Consider the following 14,617-nt stretch of genomic DNA (forward strand, 5'->3'; position numbering starts at 1 on the left):
CCACCCGAATGGACAAAGCTTTATTCATTACTATGTGGAGGAAGAAGGGGGGGTTTGAGATTCACTTCATTTAGTTGTTTACTGTTAACTCAGTGACGTAATCAGGCTGTATTTGGGTTTTTGTCAGCCCCGCTCCAAAGTGGACAGTAATGATGTCTAATCTGCATGTGGTAAATAAGGTAAAGGATGCTTCAATGTGCAGTGATGTTGGGCTTAGTGCCTGTGGACATTGTCAAATTAGTCGACCACAGATAGTCTATATAATAATATTGTTCATATTATCCAGAATATTGAGGCTCGACAGTAGAATTTCTCCATATTTTAATTACATAATCATCTGCTAAACAATTTAGATGTCAAGCTGTTTCTCTGTGTGTGCGTGTGTATGCTAGGTTGGGTAGGTTACTTTTTACTTTTTAAATGTAATCTGTTAATGTTACCTGTCTAAATCAGTAGTGTAGTTTTAGCATTACCCAAACTCAGTAACGTAATATTACTTTCAGTAACTTTTGGATTGCTTTCCCCTTAAGAGGCATTAGAAGAAGACAAAAAGGATCCATCAAACGCATTTGGCGTGTCATCATATTGATCTCTGAATTGTGGTCAGACTCACTCACGTGGAATAAACTTAAACTTTTGACTTTTTTCAATGTTAAATTTAATGTCATTGAGAAAACATAAAAGTGTCAATGTATTTTTTTCGCAAACATTCTATCTAATCATCTACTTTTCCAAAAGTATCTGTAATCTGATTACAATATTTTATTAATGGTAACATAAAATCCAATCAAATCAAATCAAATGTTATTTGTCACATGTGCGGAATAGACCGTACAGTGAAATGCTTACTTACAAGCCCTTAACCGAGAATGTAGTTTTAAGAAAGATAAGAGTCAAGAAAAATATTTACTAAATAAACTAAAGTCAAAAATAAAAGAGCAACAATAAAATAATAACGTGGCTATATACAGGGGTACTGATACTGAGTCAATGTGCGGGGGTAGGGGTTAGTACGAGGTAATAGGGGTAAAGTGACTATGCATAGATAATAGATAATAAACAGCAAGTAGGAGCAACGTAAAAAAAAGGGGGGGGGGGGTCAATGCAAATACTCAGGGTAGCCATTTGATTAGCTGTTCAGCAGTCTTATGGCTTGGGGGTAGAAGCTGTTAAGAAGCCTTTTGGACCTAGACAATTTTTAGGTCCTTCCTCTGACACCATCTGGTATGTGTGACTGTGCGTGCGTGTGTGTGCGTTGTGCTGTTGTTGCTTGACCACATAAACATTTCTAAGTAATTTTCATCCAAGGTGAGCCTTTAAAAACTAGTGTGCCGGAAGTTTGTAAAATAAATCAGATGTCAGGGTTTATGAGATATTTGTGTATGTGTGTGTGTGTGTGCATGTGTGTGACTGTGCGTGTGTGTATGTTGTGTTGTCGCGGCATGTTTTTATCTGTATGTAATTTTCAGCCAAGGTGAGCCGTTAAAAAGTACTGTGCCTGAAGTTTCTCAAATCAATCAGAAGTCAAGGTTTATGTGATTGAAAACTGTGTAGAAAAGCACACTGTCGAGAGGCAAAAAGGAAACTGGTTTGTCTTTTATCTTGGTGATTTTGTTCAGCGCCATTGATTTTGTATGACTGGGCTTTCAGAGCTGCAGCTCAGTGCGTCTGGGCTAGGTGTGTGATCTCTTTAATTGTATGGCTGGTCAATGCGAGGCGAGAAACTCATTTTCTACTGTGGAACCTTGAGCTTGGGTTTCTACCCCAATGTACACGTTACAGGCCAATATACTGCACGTTTATAACCGAATGTATGAAGGGTCTCTGTATTTTCTGTCAGGCAAACAAAATAGAGAGGAGGGGGTTCTGGCCATAGACATATAGGAGAAAAATGCCATATGTCTCTGCTTCTGGCTTTTGAGACTGACAATTATCATCTCTTCATCACCAATTTAACCTGCAGATTTTAAGTGGTCAGTTTGAATTGGAGATCGCTATGGCATGGCTACTGCAATAGAAACAAGGTTGTGGATTGGTCATGTTTTTATTTGTATCATCTCTGTCCATACCATCTCTGTCCATACCACAAAGTGAACATTTAATAATAAACTGTTTAACAAAATTAAATGACATTGGTGAGCGGTGAGCATTTCTGAGAACAAAAATTGAATTTCAAAGATTCCTTCCCTATCTCCCATCGTCTAGCAGTGGTCAGAGAAAATACTCACAGGAGAGTAATTCAAGGAAGAAAAGGTTGAAAGAGTATTACAAGAAGGCATATTTAGCATGACCTAAAGCAGTGACGGTTTTTGATGTGTGACTGAGTGATAGACTGTACACACAGGTGACTTAAGCTTTGTTCACACTGGCATTTGAAGTGACTCAAACACAATTTTATTGCATATCAGATTCAAACCTGTTAACTTTCCTGCATTCTGAACAGCCAAAAAGAACACAGAATCTGATATTTTAAGCCACATTTCAAATCTGATTCCTGGCTCTGAACGGTCAAATATTATTTATTTGTCCTCAAGTGGTTTTTAGACTGTCATTTGGCAGATTTTGTCGCTTACTGGCTACTCTGTTGACAGTTTTAACAAGATCATGTGGTAGCTAGCTAGCTTGTTAATTGTTTACAAACAAATTAGCTAAACAGCTACCTAGCTAGCTAGTTGACTGCTGTAGCTAGCCAAAAGGAAAAGTTGGATCATCTTATCCTTTAAGGCTTTAGTGTTCTTACACTATGATTTTGAATATTCAAAGCAACTGGGAAACATACATGGCAGGCATTGCTGTCACCTTAGCTTGCGACATAACTACTGAGTGATCAGCCTGCACCACTGCGCACACACCCGTCATTACTATGTCAACTTGCATAGCCATGCAAGCAAATGACGGCTGTCTGAACCAACACAAATACAATTTGGTCACTTGTAACTTGCTGTTTGGACGGTCAGAATCCTAAAACAGATTAGAAAAACAAAACTGGTTTGAGCATTAAGGCCTGCAGTGTGAACAAGGCTTAATAGACTTTGATGCATTGTGGGAGGCCCTGGTAGGAGGCTCAGGTCCGGGAGAGTCTGACAGACAGACAGACAGACAGACAGACAGACAGACAGACAGACAGACAGACAGACAGACAGACAGACAGACAGACAGACAGACAGACAGACAGACAGACAGACAGACAGACAGACAGACAGACAGACAGACAGACAGACAGACAGACAGACAGACAGACAGACAGACAGACAGAAAGGGTGTGAGCCAGGAAGAAAGAGTCTAGCAGCTCCTAAAGTCATGGATCAGAACCAATGTGCTCTGACTTGCTCTCTTGCAAGTCAGGGGTGACTGGCTGTGTGACAGCAAGAGAGCACCTGTACTATTCACATTTACATTTGAGTCATTTAGCAGACGCTCTTATCCAGAGCAACTACCAGGAGCAATTAGGGTTAAGTGCCTTGCTCGATGGCACATCGACAGATTTTTCACAGCCTGGCAACAAGGGCGCATCCAATTATTTGCATTTGTTTTTTGACACACAGCTGTTGATGTCGTTAAATATCAATTACATTTGTCAAAACTTTTGAATAACGTACAGAATTTGAAAGATATGGTAATTCTCTGGTGAGGAAAAATATTGAAAAAATGTGAGTGTTTGTTTTCATGTAGAATAAGCAATCAGAAGCCGATGTTAGCATAATTAGCATTCCCTGTTTAGAGTTAACATGGCAGGTAGCTAGCAGATTGCAAATTCGCCACCATTTCGGTGAGTAGCTATATTTCCATTAACTTGACCAGTGATTTTTTTGTTGTCATTTAGAACATTTACATAGAAAAGAGAGGTGATAATTGACTGCTACCAGTGCATTTCCATTTAACTGTCTTGTGTTGATAAATAACAGCTGTATGTAATAATGTCACCAACAACAAAAAACATTGTTGAATACCAACGAAGTGGTTGAAGTGTTTACATTATCCATTTAGGCAAATTGCATATTAATAAATTGGCAACAGCCTGTATACCCTCCCACCAATCTGTTTCATGTCTCAGGTAGATGGCAAGAGCCAGCATGGATAGAATGCAAGAATTTACTAATATTTGCCATATTGTAATAATTCTCAACGTATCACCACGGTCCGTGCCATAGTGAGATCTGAAATAATTTGATGGGGAAACTTGCATTCAGCCAACCACAAAAGTAATTTGAAGAAATTCAGGCATTCTTGAAAGTCAAGGCAATCCTTGTCCTGCAAAGAAGCATTATTTTTATAGTTGAAAAATAGATTTAGCAAGCCGTAGGCATTTATTATTAAATGTGGAGTGGAGCTTTATAGTTACATGAGGACATGACGTGTCCCACCTACCTTCAAAATTATTCCGCAATCATCATTTATTCGAAAAACACAGTTTCCATCATTTGTCTCAATAAAGAAAGTTAGACAAAATAGTAATCCACCCCTGTCGAACAGATAAAATGTTGTTGATCTTTAAAACATTTCTCCTATATCTACGGTTTCCATTACACATTGCAATACTTGTTTTTTTTACATTGCTTGTGTTTGACCACACTGTCAATGTTAAGCAAGCTAGCTAAAATCGTATTGGTTGAATAATTGTTTCTGAATTCAAAAGCACTTGAACACAATAATGTCGAACTTCCCAGTTTCATGATAAGAATATTCCTGGAAAATGTTGGTTAGGTGCAACATAAAACCAAAAAATGACAATGGTTTGAGTTACAGGAGTTACAGGACAACTGGTGTTGTCAAACCCTTACCCCATACACCCATACAGCGCTGTAAACCACAGAGTTTGAGCTCTGACATAATTTGTAGCATGTTACTCTACAGCCACTGGATTCCAATTTAGGTGCTTATAAGTGCCCAAATATGGCATTTTCAACCTGTATACGAGTACAAGACTAAAGGATTTTAACGATGGGTTTGCTTGTTTGTCAGTGGGCTGGAAGTAGAAAAACAGTCAAGTTCAATCAGGAACTTGGTCAAGTGGGCGGGTCTACATAAAGTGGATACGCTGTGATCGGTTGTGACTAGAGGAACTACAGCTAAGACAGGAAGTTACTTTTCGTAGCAGGTTAGGAGAGCATGTTAGCAAACCCTAACCCTTTTTCTAACCTTCACCTAAGTCTCCTAACCTGCCACGTTAATTATCCTAACCTGCTATTAAAAAGTAACTCGTATCTGTACTCCCTCTAGTCAGAACCACTCGGTTCTCTTCCCAATTCTGTCCCATCCCCATTAGTGACCAGATTGTTTAAATATGGTTTCAGTGAGTTGTGAATGTACAGTAGATACTGTATGTATGATCAAAGTTGGTGAGAAATCTGGATTAGAAATATGACAAATTATAATTGTAATGTTTTGTAATATTTTCAGAGGGAGAAAACAGCTACATGGTTTGTTACATCTGAATGTGCACTGAAATGTGCTTCATTACCTGACTTGTGTGTGAGGGTAAAGCTTATGACTCAACAATATCTTGTGCGGGTGGAAAATTAGACTTTTCATAATCATCAGACTAACAAAGAAACTCGCAGCACGATACCAGACATAAAAGAGAAAAGCAGGAGAAAAAACTTAAATTATAATTATTGTATGTACTGTAATGATGTGGCTGATCTTATAAAGGAAAAACTGTTTGGGTTCTTATCTGACCTCCACAAAGCGGTTGTCTCCCCCGCTGGTCTGGGGAGATCGAGTGGAGGTGAGGAGGAATGCCTGCTAGACTAGAACAGATAACAGAACAGCAGGACACTCACCTGGAATGAATATGAGATGGAAGCAGAGGATGAACAATAGTAGTATACAGGCTAACGGACCGTCTCATTCAATTCATTGTTCCCCGCTGATGGTACTAATAGTACTTTTTGGTTATCTTAAATGAAGAATGGTGATGTTTTTTGTTTGTTTTATTACATTCAAGCAAATGTACTCATTCATCCCTGTTTTTCTTTTGCTGAGCCCTGGCAAAAAAATAAATAATCTCTCATCATTCCCTGAAGCTCTGACGCTAAACAATGAGGCTTTCAACAGCATGATAGGAATGATTTTTGTACATTGTGAGAATATGCAAAAAAATTGATTTAATATGCAGCACCTTCCCACACAAGACTCTGGTTGATGTCACAGTACTGGATATATATATGTGTATATATATATATATATATATATATATATATATATACAGTTCGTAGGAGTGTAATCTTGGCATTGACCCTAATGAATATACTGTGTTAAAATGCAAGACGGTGAATCAAGACTCAGATATACTGTGATTTTGGTATGGGTCTGTATGGTGGGTAAGATCCACTTTATCTCAAAGGGGGAAGGGCTGCATCATGTAAGCTACAGTAGTTATTGCTTTGATGCCATGTTTATGTTTACAATCATGTTTTCCCTTTGCTACATGAATGAAAAGATATAGTCCTCCTGCTGTGTTCACTGACAGAAAGTAAACAACAATTACTGACTGTCAGTCATGCCGACACGATATCGCTTGTGGGTTTCAAATCTCATGCTTGTAGAAGTGGCACTGTTAATACCTGTATCTCGTGCAGCGGTCGGCCCAGAGGATATGTATGTCTGTGGGAGGAACTTGATATTTCAGGTCACACCAAATCAATTGGATTACTCAGTAATTGATGTGTTTACTGGTAGTCTTATTTATAGCTGAGGCTTGAACGAGGTTGGTAGGAGAGAGTGGTGCAAGCGGAACAAGGGGAACAAGGGTGCGTTTACACCCCATTTCTACGTATGTGAGAATGAGTGTGTATCAGTCCGCCTGTCTATGCATGTTTTGGCCTCCCGGCGTTATGGTTCACCTACCACTGCATTAGTACAGCAAGATGCCCACAGTACCTTTATTCACCCTAACAGAAGAGGTGACATAGACATTGAGTGAATTCAAGTACTTCTCAAGTGTGTGGTGCTACTCGTAATAACCCTGAAGGAGGCACAGTGATGCTGAAACGTTGGTCTTTTACCCAATAAATTACTGGGAGTTTATATCTATAGTGTGTGACTCCCTTTATTTTTATAGCTTACAGTTTATTCGCCGTTAGTCATCACCTCTACACTAAATAATCTTCTCTGGGTGTGCGCCAGCTCATGCTTTTTACTGGTACTGGTAATACCAACATACATTTGCATGTGCATGTGCTGCACACATCAAAAATAGTTACTACTGCTTTAGGACATGCATATCTTGTTGTAGTGCTCTTTCAACCTCGTCGCTAATCAATTGTTTTACAACTTTAGATATTTTTCCTTTGTTTAATCAAAGCATTCGCCTTAATTACCAGGTGGGATTAAAAATATCCGTGTGTGTGTGTGTGTGTGTGTGTGTGTGTGTGTGTGTGTGTTTCACCCTTCACCCCCTCACAGGCTGTCATTCTGTAGTTGGCAGTGGGAGCCTTTGGGCAGCATATGTGAAGGAGTCATCTGCTTCTCTCTGTTTCCCTTTGATGAACAGACATCACATGTGAACATTTTACCCCATCTTTGGTGACAGACATTGAAGCCAGCACAGGGACAGCGACAGGGACAGGAAGCTCGCTAGCAAAACTGTGTGCTGATATGCAGGGCGGGGGGCTTCCTGTTAAGGTTTGCTCTGCTCATACCTCAGAGTGTAACCCCTGTTGCCATGGCTGTAAGGAGATCAGACGCTGTCGGTTAGACAGGATGGGGCTTGCGGTCGGTCTTGTGTGTCTGACTGCCAGAATGTCAGCATGCTACAGGAAAAAAGCCTATTTTCTCTCTCTCTCGCTTTTTCTTTAGTTTGTTGTGCATGCTATTTTCTCTCCTCTCAGTCATGTACTTTATAGCTACTGTGTGAAGCAATGTCCTTGTTCCATTTGTTCCACAAATTTGTTCCAGTACCTACTACCTAAATGACTCTATATGACAGCTGCCACACTAGTTTTGAATAAAATATTTTGCTGGGAGCAGGATGGGAATTAAGGGGAGTTTTTGGGTCACTGTCCTCATTCACTCCTCCAGAGTTGCTCAAGTTTCAGGGAACCTTTTTTATAATTTTTTTTAGTTCATCTGAAAATCTATGAATATTTCAGAACAAGGCCTATACCATGCCTTAAGGTCTATGAAAGGTCTATCAATCTCGCCAGCTTTGTTGATATATACAGTGTATTCGGAAAGTATTCAGACCCCTTGACTTTTTCCACATTTTGTAATGTTACAGCCTTATTCTAAAATTGATTATATTGTTTTTTTCCCTCATCAATCTACACACAATACCCCATAATGACAAAGCAAAACAGGTTTATAAATGTTTGCACATTTATTAAAAATAAAACTCTGAAATATCACATTTACGTAAGTATTCAGACCTTTTACTCAGTACTTTGTTGAAGCGCCTTCGGCAGCGATTACAGCATCGAGTCTTCTTGGGTATGACGCTACAAGCTAGGCACACCTGGATTTGGGGTGTTTCTCCCATTCTTCTCTGCAGATCCTCTCAAGCTCTGTCAGGTTGGATGGGGAGCGTTGCTGCACAGCTATTTTCAGGTCTCTCAAGAGATGTTTGATCGGGTTCAAGTCCAGTCCCGAAGCCACTGCTTAGTGCCGTTGTCCTGCTGGTAGGTGAACTTTTGCCACAGACTGAGGTCCTGAGCTCTCTGGAGCAGGTTTTCATCAAGGATCTCTCTGTACTTTGCTCCGTTCATCTTTGCCTAGATCCTGACTAGTCTCCCAGTCTCTGCTGCTGAAAAACATCCCCACAGCATGATGCTGCCACCACCATGCTTCACCGTAGGGATGGTGCCAGGTTTTCTCCAGAATTGACACTTGGTATTCAGGCCAAAGAGTCCAATCTTGGTTTCATCAAACCAGAGAATATTGTTTCTCATGGTCTGAGAGTCTTTAGATGCCTTTTCGCAAACTCCAGGTGGGCAGTCATGTGCCTTTAACTGTGGTGTGCCTTTTACTGAGGAGTGGTCACCTCCCTGACCAAGGCCCTTCTCCGCCGATTGCTCAGTTTGGCCGGGCCGCCAGCTTTAGGAAGAGTATTGGTGGTTCCAAACTTCTTCCATCTAAGAATGATGGAGGCCACAGTGTTCTTTGGGACCTTCAACGCTGCAGACATTTTTTGGTACCCTTCCTCAGATCTGTGCCTCGACGCAATCCTGTCTCGGAGCTCTTTGGAAAATTCCTTCGACCTCATGGCTTGGTTTTTGCTCTGACATGCACTGTCAACTATAGACAGGTGTGTGCTTTTCCAAATCCTGTCCAATCAATTGAATTTACCACAGGTGGACTCCAATCAAGTTGTAGAAACATCTCAAGGATGATCAATGGAAACAGGATGCACCTGAGCTCAAATTCTAGTCCCATAGCAAAGGGTCTAAATATTTATGTAAATCAATTTGTTTTTAAGTGCAAACATATCTAAAAATCTGTTTTCGCATTGTCATTATGGGGTATTGTGTATAGATTGCTGAGGAATTGTTGTTATTTAGTCCATTTTAGAATAAGGCTGTAACGTAACAAAATGTGGAAAAAGTCAAGGGGTCTGAATATTTTCCGAAGGCACTGTATTTTGCACTATTTAGGTTTCACTCTTTGATGAGATGTTTTATGTGACAGTAAGTAGGTTTCCGTCCAATCAGCGACAGATTTTCATGCGAATATTCTAGAATCCGCATAAAGAACGTAGTCACATCTGCTCCTGCCGCACCCCCTCGTGGTCATCCGGTGTCTGCTTGACCTGCAGCCATTCTCCCAGTACACTCTCTCTCTTTCCCCCTCCCTTTCTGTTTGTGTGTGATTGTGTGTTTGGAGACAGGTGTGCTGGAGTCAGAGCAGATCCCTACCAGCTGCAACTCGTTCCAATATCAAGACCTCTACAAATACTCAGTTGTGCCACTTCCACTCTGCCAGATTGTAATCTCTGCTAAGTCAGTTTATGCTTCTAGCCATTATTATTATTCAAGATCCTGTTACCCTGATGTACCTGTTTCCCTGCTTGATGCTGTTTATCCTCTCACTGCAGTTTTGCCACGCTGACTCTGGCTCCTGTTCCACATCTCACCACCCTGCTACCCTATTCTGGACTCACCACACCACCACTCCCTTGGATTCTCCTCCGGACCTGTTTACCCTGTTCCAACCCAGCACACTCCAACCTCAGCCTCCACATCTGGTTTCCTACAACTCATCCAAGCTTCCCCGGATCTGCACTCCATATCTCCCTGTGTTACAATAAATACCTTGGTTCATTCATCTCTGTTTCCTCATCTGAGTCTGCTCTTGGGTTCCCCTGTGCTGCTCTGCATAACAAACAGCAGTTAAGCATCGCTCATCATGTCACCAGAATAAGACCCTCTATATTTATTGGAAAGCAGCCTCAAGCTCATCACCATGCACTTTCAACACCCTGAGAAGTTCACCATAATTGATTTAATCTGTAGCCTAATAAACTGCATTCGTAGTGGGAGGACCACATACCATCTCATCGCCTGACTCCAAATTGACTTCGATATGATGGTTATTATATATATATAGAGCTTTGCAGAGCTTTTAAATCTATGGGTATTAAATAGTTTATGACCACATACATGTCTGAGTGACTGGGGATATGTGCATTCTGGCAGAAACCCGTTTTTGATTTTTAAACCAAGTGCTGCTTTATTTACAAAGTGATGAAAGAAATATACTCTAATTTCTCCAGGTACATTTTGGAGAATAACGTTGGCAAAGCAGTTGTAGAAGGGCATGTCAATGAATGTCGTCGACACTAGACACTTAAATAACAAGGAATCATATGACAAAATATAGTGCAAGCCAGGAATATATCTGTTTGCAATAATAATTAACAAGTATTTTCCGAAAATCGAGGTAGAGAAAAAGCACACACTGCTTCAATTATACCATTTTTACACAGATTACAACAAAACAGAGTTGTTGTGAATAAACCAAGTTGATGCAGAGTTCATAAAAGTGTTGACCATATCCTGCTATGAAGGAGAGCAGAAGTAGCAACACCTGCTGCTTCAGGCATTAGCGATGAAGACTTTGATGGGTGGACTCATTCCTTGTTGGGAGAACCTCATTAGCACAATGAGTCCCTTTCCTTAATGGGTCATAGTTGAACAAATTGATAAGCTTTTGTTATAACACAATCAAATAAAGTAAAGTATGAACCACTGTGCTGCTGAGCTATGTCAAACTGACTATGCACTACATTCTGCTCTTCCATGGATAATGCATAGCATGTAAGACAGATGTGAGCTTCAAGCAGACTGAACAATGAATGCCAAATGAAATGGTGAGGGTTCGTGTGGATTTTGTAAATGGGCATTTCTCAGAGATGTATGTAGCAAGTTCCAGAACATTCTCCAACTCTAAACCATTAGGTCTACTTGTTGTACCACCTCTCTAACATCTTCCCCATTAAATCACATCCAATCACAGGCTTGTTATCCCTACCACCCTCAAGTGCTTTGTGGTAACATTACAAGATTAACTTTTGTTTGTTAGCCTTCATTCACATTTCAATTTATATTTCCAAAGGAATATATCATCTTGGCCATGTACTGTGTGTGTTTCCTCTGGGTCTTTGTGGGTGTCCATTGGGTTGACTTTGCAGAGATAGATGTGTTCAAAGCCATGTCTGAAAATAAACTGACTATGGATGCTTTCTGTTTTTCAGGATTTTTGTTGGTGAACATTAAACACTTGCCTGCCTCCAAACAATAATAGATTCACATGTACCTATACAGACCACTTTCAATTGTTCACCATCATCACCTACTAGACCACGGACAAGTTGAACTGGAAACAGTTACATAGATACAGATTCCGCGACCTTCACTGGTTTAAGTCAATAGCTAATGGCACCCCTTGCGCAAGCATTAATTTAGCAAATATCATTGTGCAGAAATCCATTTGCAGCCCATGCGTTTAATGACCTAGAATTATCGCCAGGGTCCGCATGTGATTTCCCAAGTCAATGCATCATCTTCCTGACATGAATATGAAGTCAGGACTGAATTGTAGCATATGCACAAAGCCAGTGTCAACTTGAATAGGCTGTCAAATACGGTCTATGGTTTTGTGTCCCAAAATAGAATGACTGAGTGAGTCAGACAGTCATAAGACCTAAGTGATGGCCTTGTCTCTGTGCCTCTACAGCGGGTTAGATAGGTATTAACAGTCTGTCTCTGTCTTTATCTACAGCCACAGGTCACAGGTCATCCCTCTGAGCCTCTATTATACAATCACAAAGAGTAGCAGCCAGTAGTCTTTACAATGAGGACAGGATTAGAAATTCCTTTGATGCTTCTGGGGACCCAAACTATCCTCCTCCTTGTCATTGTCCTCTTCCTTCTACACCTTAAGGGCCTCGTGCACACCTACGGCGGACAGGCGTCGGTTGATGTTGCGGTAGCGGCATCGCAGCAGATCCTTGTAGGTGGAGCGCAGGTCCCGGTTAAAGAAGGCGTAGATGAAGGGGTTCATGAGGGAGTTGGCGTAGCCCAGCCAGAGGAGGAACCTCTCCAGCCAGATGGGCACACAGCTGCACTCCACTCCGCAGATGAAGGGCCTGGCCGTGGACAGGATGAAGAAGGGCAGCCAGCAGATGGAGAACACGCCCACGATCACCCCCAGCGTGGTGGCCGCCTTCTGCTCCCTCTTGAAGATGGAGATGTTGCGGCGCTCGCGGGTCAGCAGACGGGACAGCACCGCACACTCCTCGGCCACGCCCTGCGGCTTCAGGCCCTGCATCCTCAGTGCCTCGCTTGCCACCGTCTCCAGCCGCTCGCGCCGGGTGAAGTCGGTGAAGCGGTGCTTGAGACCGCTCTTGCGGGCGGCCCTGAAAATCTTGTAGTACATGAAGAGCATAACGAGCATGGGGATGTAGAAAGCCACAGCCGTGGAGTAGATGGTGTAGCCAAAGTCCTGGCTGATGAGGCACACACCGCCCGCGTGGACATTCTTGGCCCAGCCGCAGAAGGGTGGCAGGGTGATGGAGGCGGACACCAGCCACACCCCCAGGATCATCTTGGCCATCAGCTGGCCATTCTGCCTGGCTGGGTATGTGAGGGGGCGGGTGATCCCCAGATACCTGAGAGAGAAGAAACACAAATAATTTAGCCAGATAAACTTTATTATCCCATTTAGAAATGCAAGCAGGCTACATACAATGCAAAACATAAAGACACTGGGGCAGCAGGATAAGGAGTAGTATACTCTGAAATTAGTACAATGAATCTCCTGCCTGTTTTTGCAATCGTTTGAGTCTCCTCTATCCTCTGCTTGTTTTACATAGTTTTGTCCCCTCTGAGAAAACACTACAGCACTGCTTGCTTATCATTACCTTGAGCAACAAAAGAGCAGCCTCCTGCCCTAAATACATCAAGGCTGCTCGTAGTCTTAGCCTTGTACAGTACATCAAAGAGTTTCTTATTAATTTCAAAGAAAAAAACACTCTCTTTAATGTGATGGTCAAGTGTAAGCTCCATCATCTTTTTAAGAGCCATTGACTCCTTACCCTTCTGTAAAGAGGCTTGAAGGAATCTACAGAACAACTGTTCCGGTCATAAGAGCAGCTCCTGGGGTACAATGTACTGACAACACTGTACTGACTTTAGGGAATTCAAATGTATAGTATAGTGTACTGTACTATACATAAGCAATAAGTTAACGCACGACAGGCTGTGCATTATCGGGGAATGGCTTAAAACAAATCCCATCGGATCACGGTTGTAAAAGGCTTCGGCCAGTGGAGTAAAGTACTTAAATAAAAATACTTTAAAGTACTACTTAAGTAGTTTTTTAGGGTATCTGTACTTTACTTTCCTATGTCTTTGATGACTTTTACTTTTACTTCACTACATTCCTGAAGAAATAATGTACTCTTTACTCCATACATTTTCCCTGACACCAAAAAGTACTCGTTACGTTTTGAATGCTTAGCAGGACAGGAAAAGTGTCTGATTTCATGCACTTAAAGATAAAATCCCTGGTCATCCCTACTGCATCTAATCTGGCAGACTCATTAAACACACATGCTTTGTTTGTAAATTATGTCTGAGTGTTGAAGTGTGCCCCTGGCTATCTGTAAATGTTAAAAACAAGAAGATCACAACGTCTGGTTTGCTTAATATAAGGAATTTGAAATTATTTATACTTTCACTTTTGATACTTAGGTATATTTTAGCAATTACATTTACTTTTGATACTTAAGTATATTAAAAAACAAATACTTTTTTACTTTTACTTAAGTAGGATTTTACTGGGTGACTTTCACTTTTACTTGAGTCTTTTTCCATTAAGGTATCTTTACTTTTACTCAGGCATGACAATTGGGTACTTTTTCCACCACTGGCTTTGGCAAATCATTATTTTTAAGACCATAACTTCTAAAATGTGATGTTTCGTGAACAATTATCCTTCGCACAAACCGGAGGGGTGCAATATCTGAGCGTTAGGTTACAGACCGGTTATCTACTCTCAATAGACAGCAGTGATTGACATTGACTGAGAATGTTTCCTAGAAGTCTTCCAAAAAAGAAGGAAAGAGACAGCAACACCCAATATGGTTGTGTGTGTCATAACTTGGTTACACAAAACAGTC

General features: G+C 41.1%; 1 protein-coding gene across 1 annotated transcript in view; it reads right to left on the reverse strand.

Moving 5' to 3' along the window:
- Positions 1-11,690: 11,690 nt before the first annotated feature.
- The window catches only part of LOC106585079 (5-hydroxytryptamine receptor 7), a 35,063-nt gene continuing 32,136 nt past the window's right edge, over positions 11,691-14,617 (reverse strand). The window contains exon 2 of the mRNA XM_014170866.2: positions 11,691-13,105. Within this exon, the coding sequence (XP_014026341.1) occupies positions 12,367-13,105 (739 nt within the window). The 3' untranslated portion in view covers positions 11,691-12,366. The remainder of the gene's footprint in view (positions 13,106-14,617) is intronic.

The sequence above is a fragment of the Salmo salar genome, chromosome ssa24 (assembly GCF_905237065.1).
Source record: "Salmo salar chromosome ssa24, Ssal_v3.1, whole genome shotgun sequence".
Classification (NCBI taxonomy): Eukaryota; Metazoa; Chordata; class Actinopteri; order Salmoniformes; family Salmonidae; genus Salmo; species Salmo salar.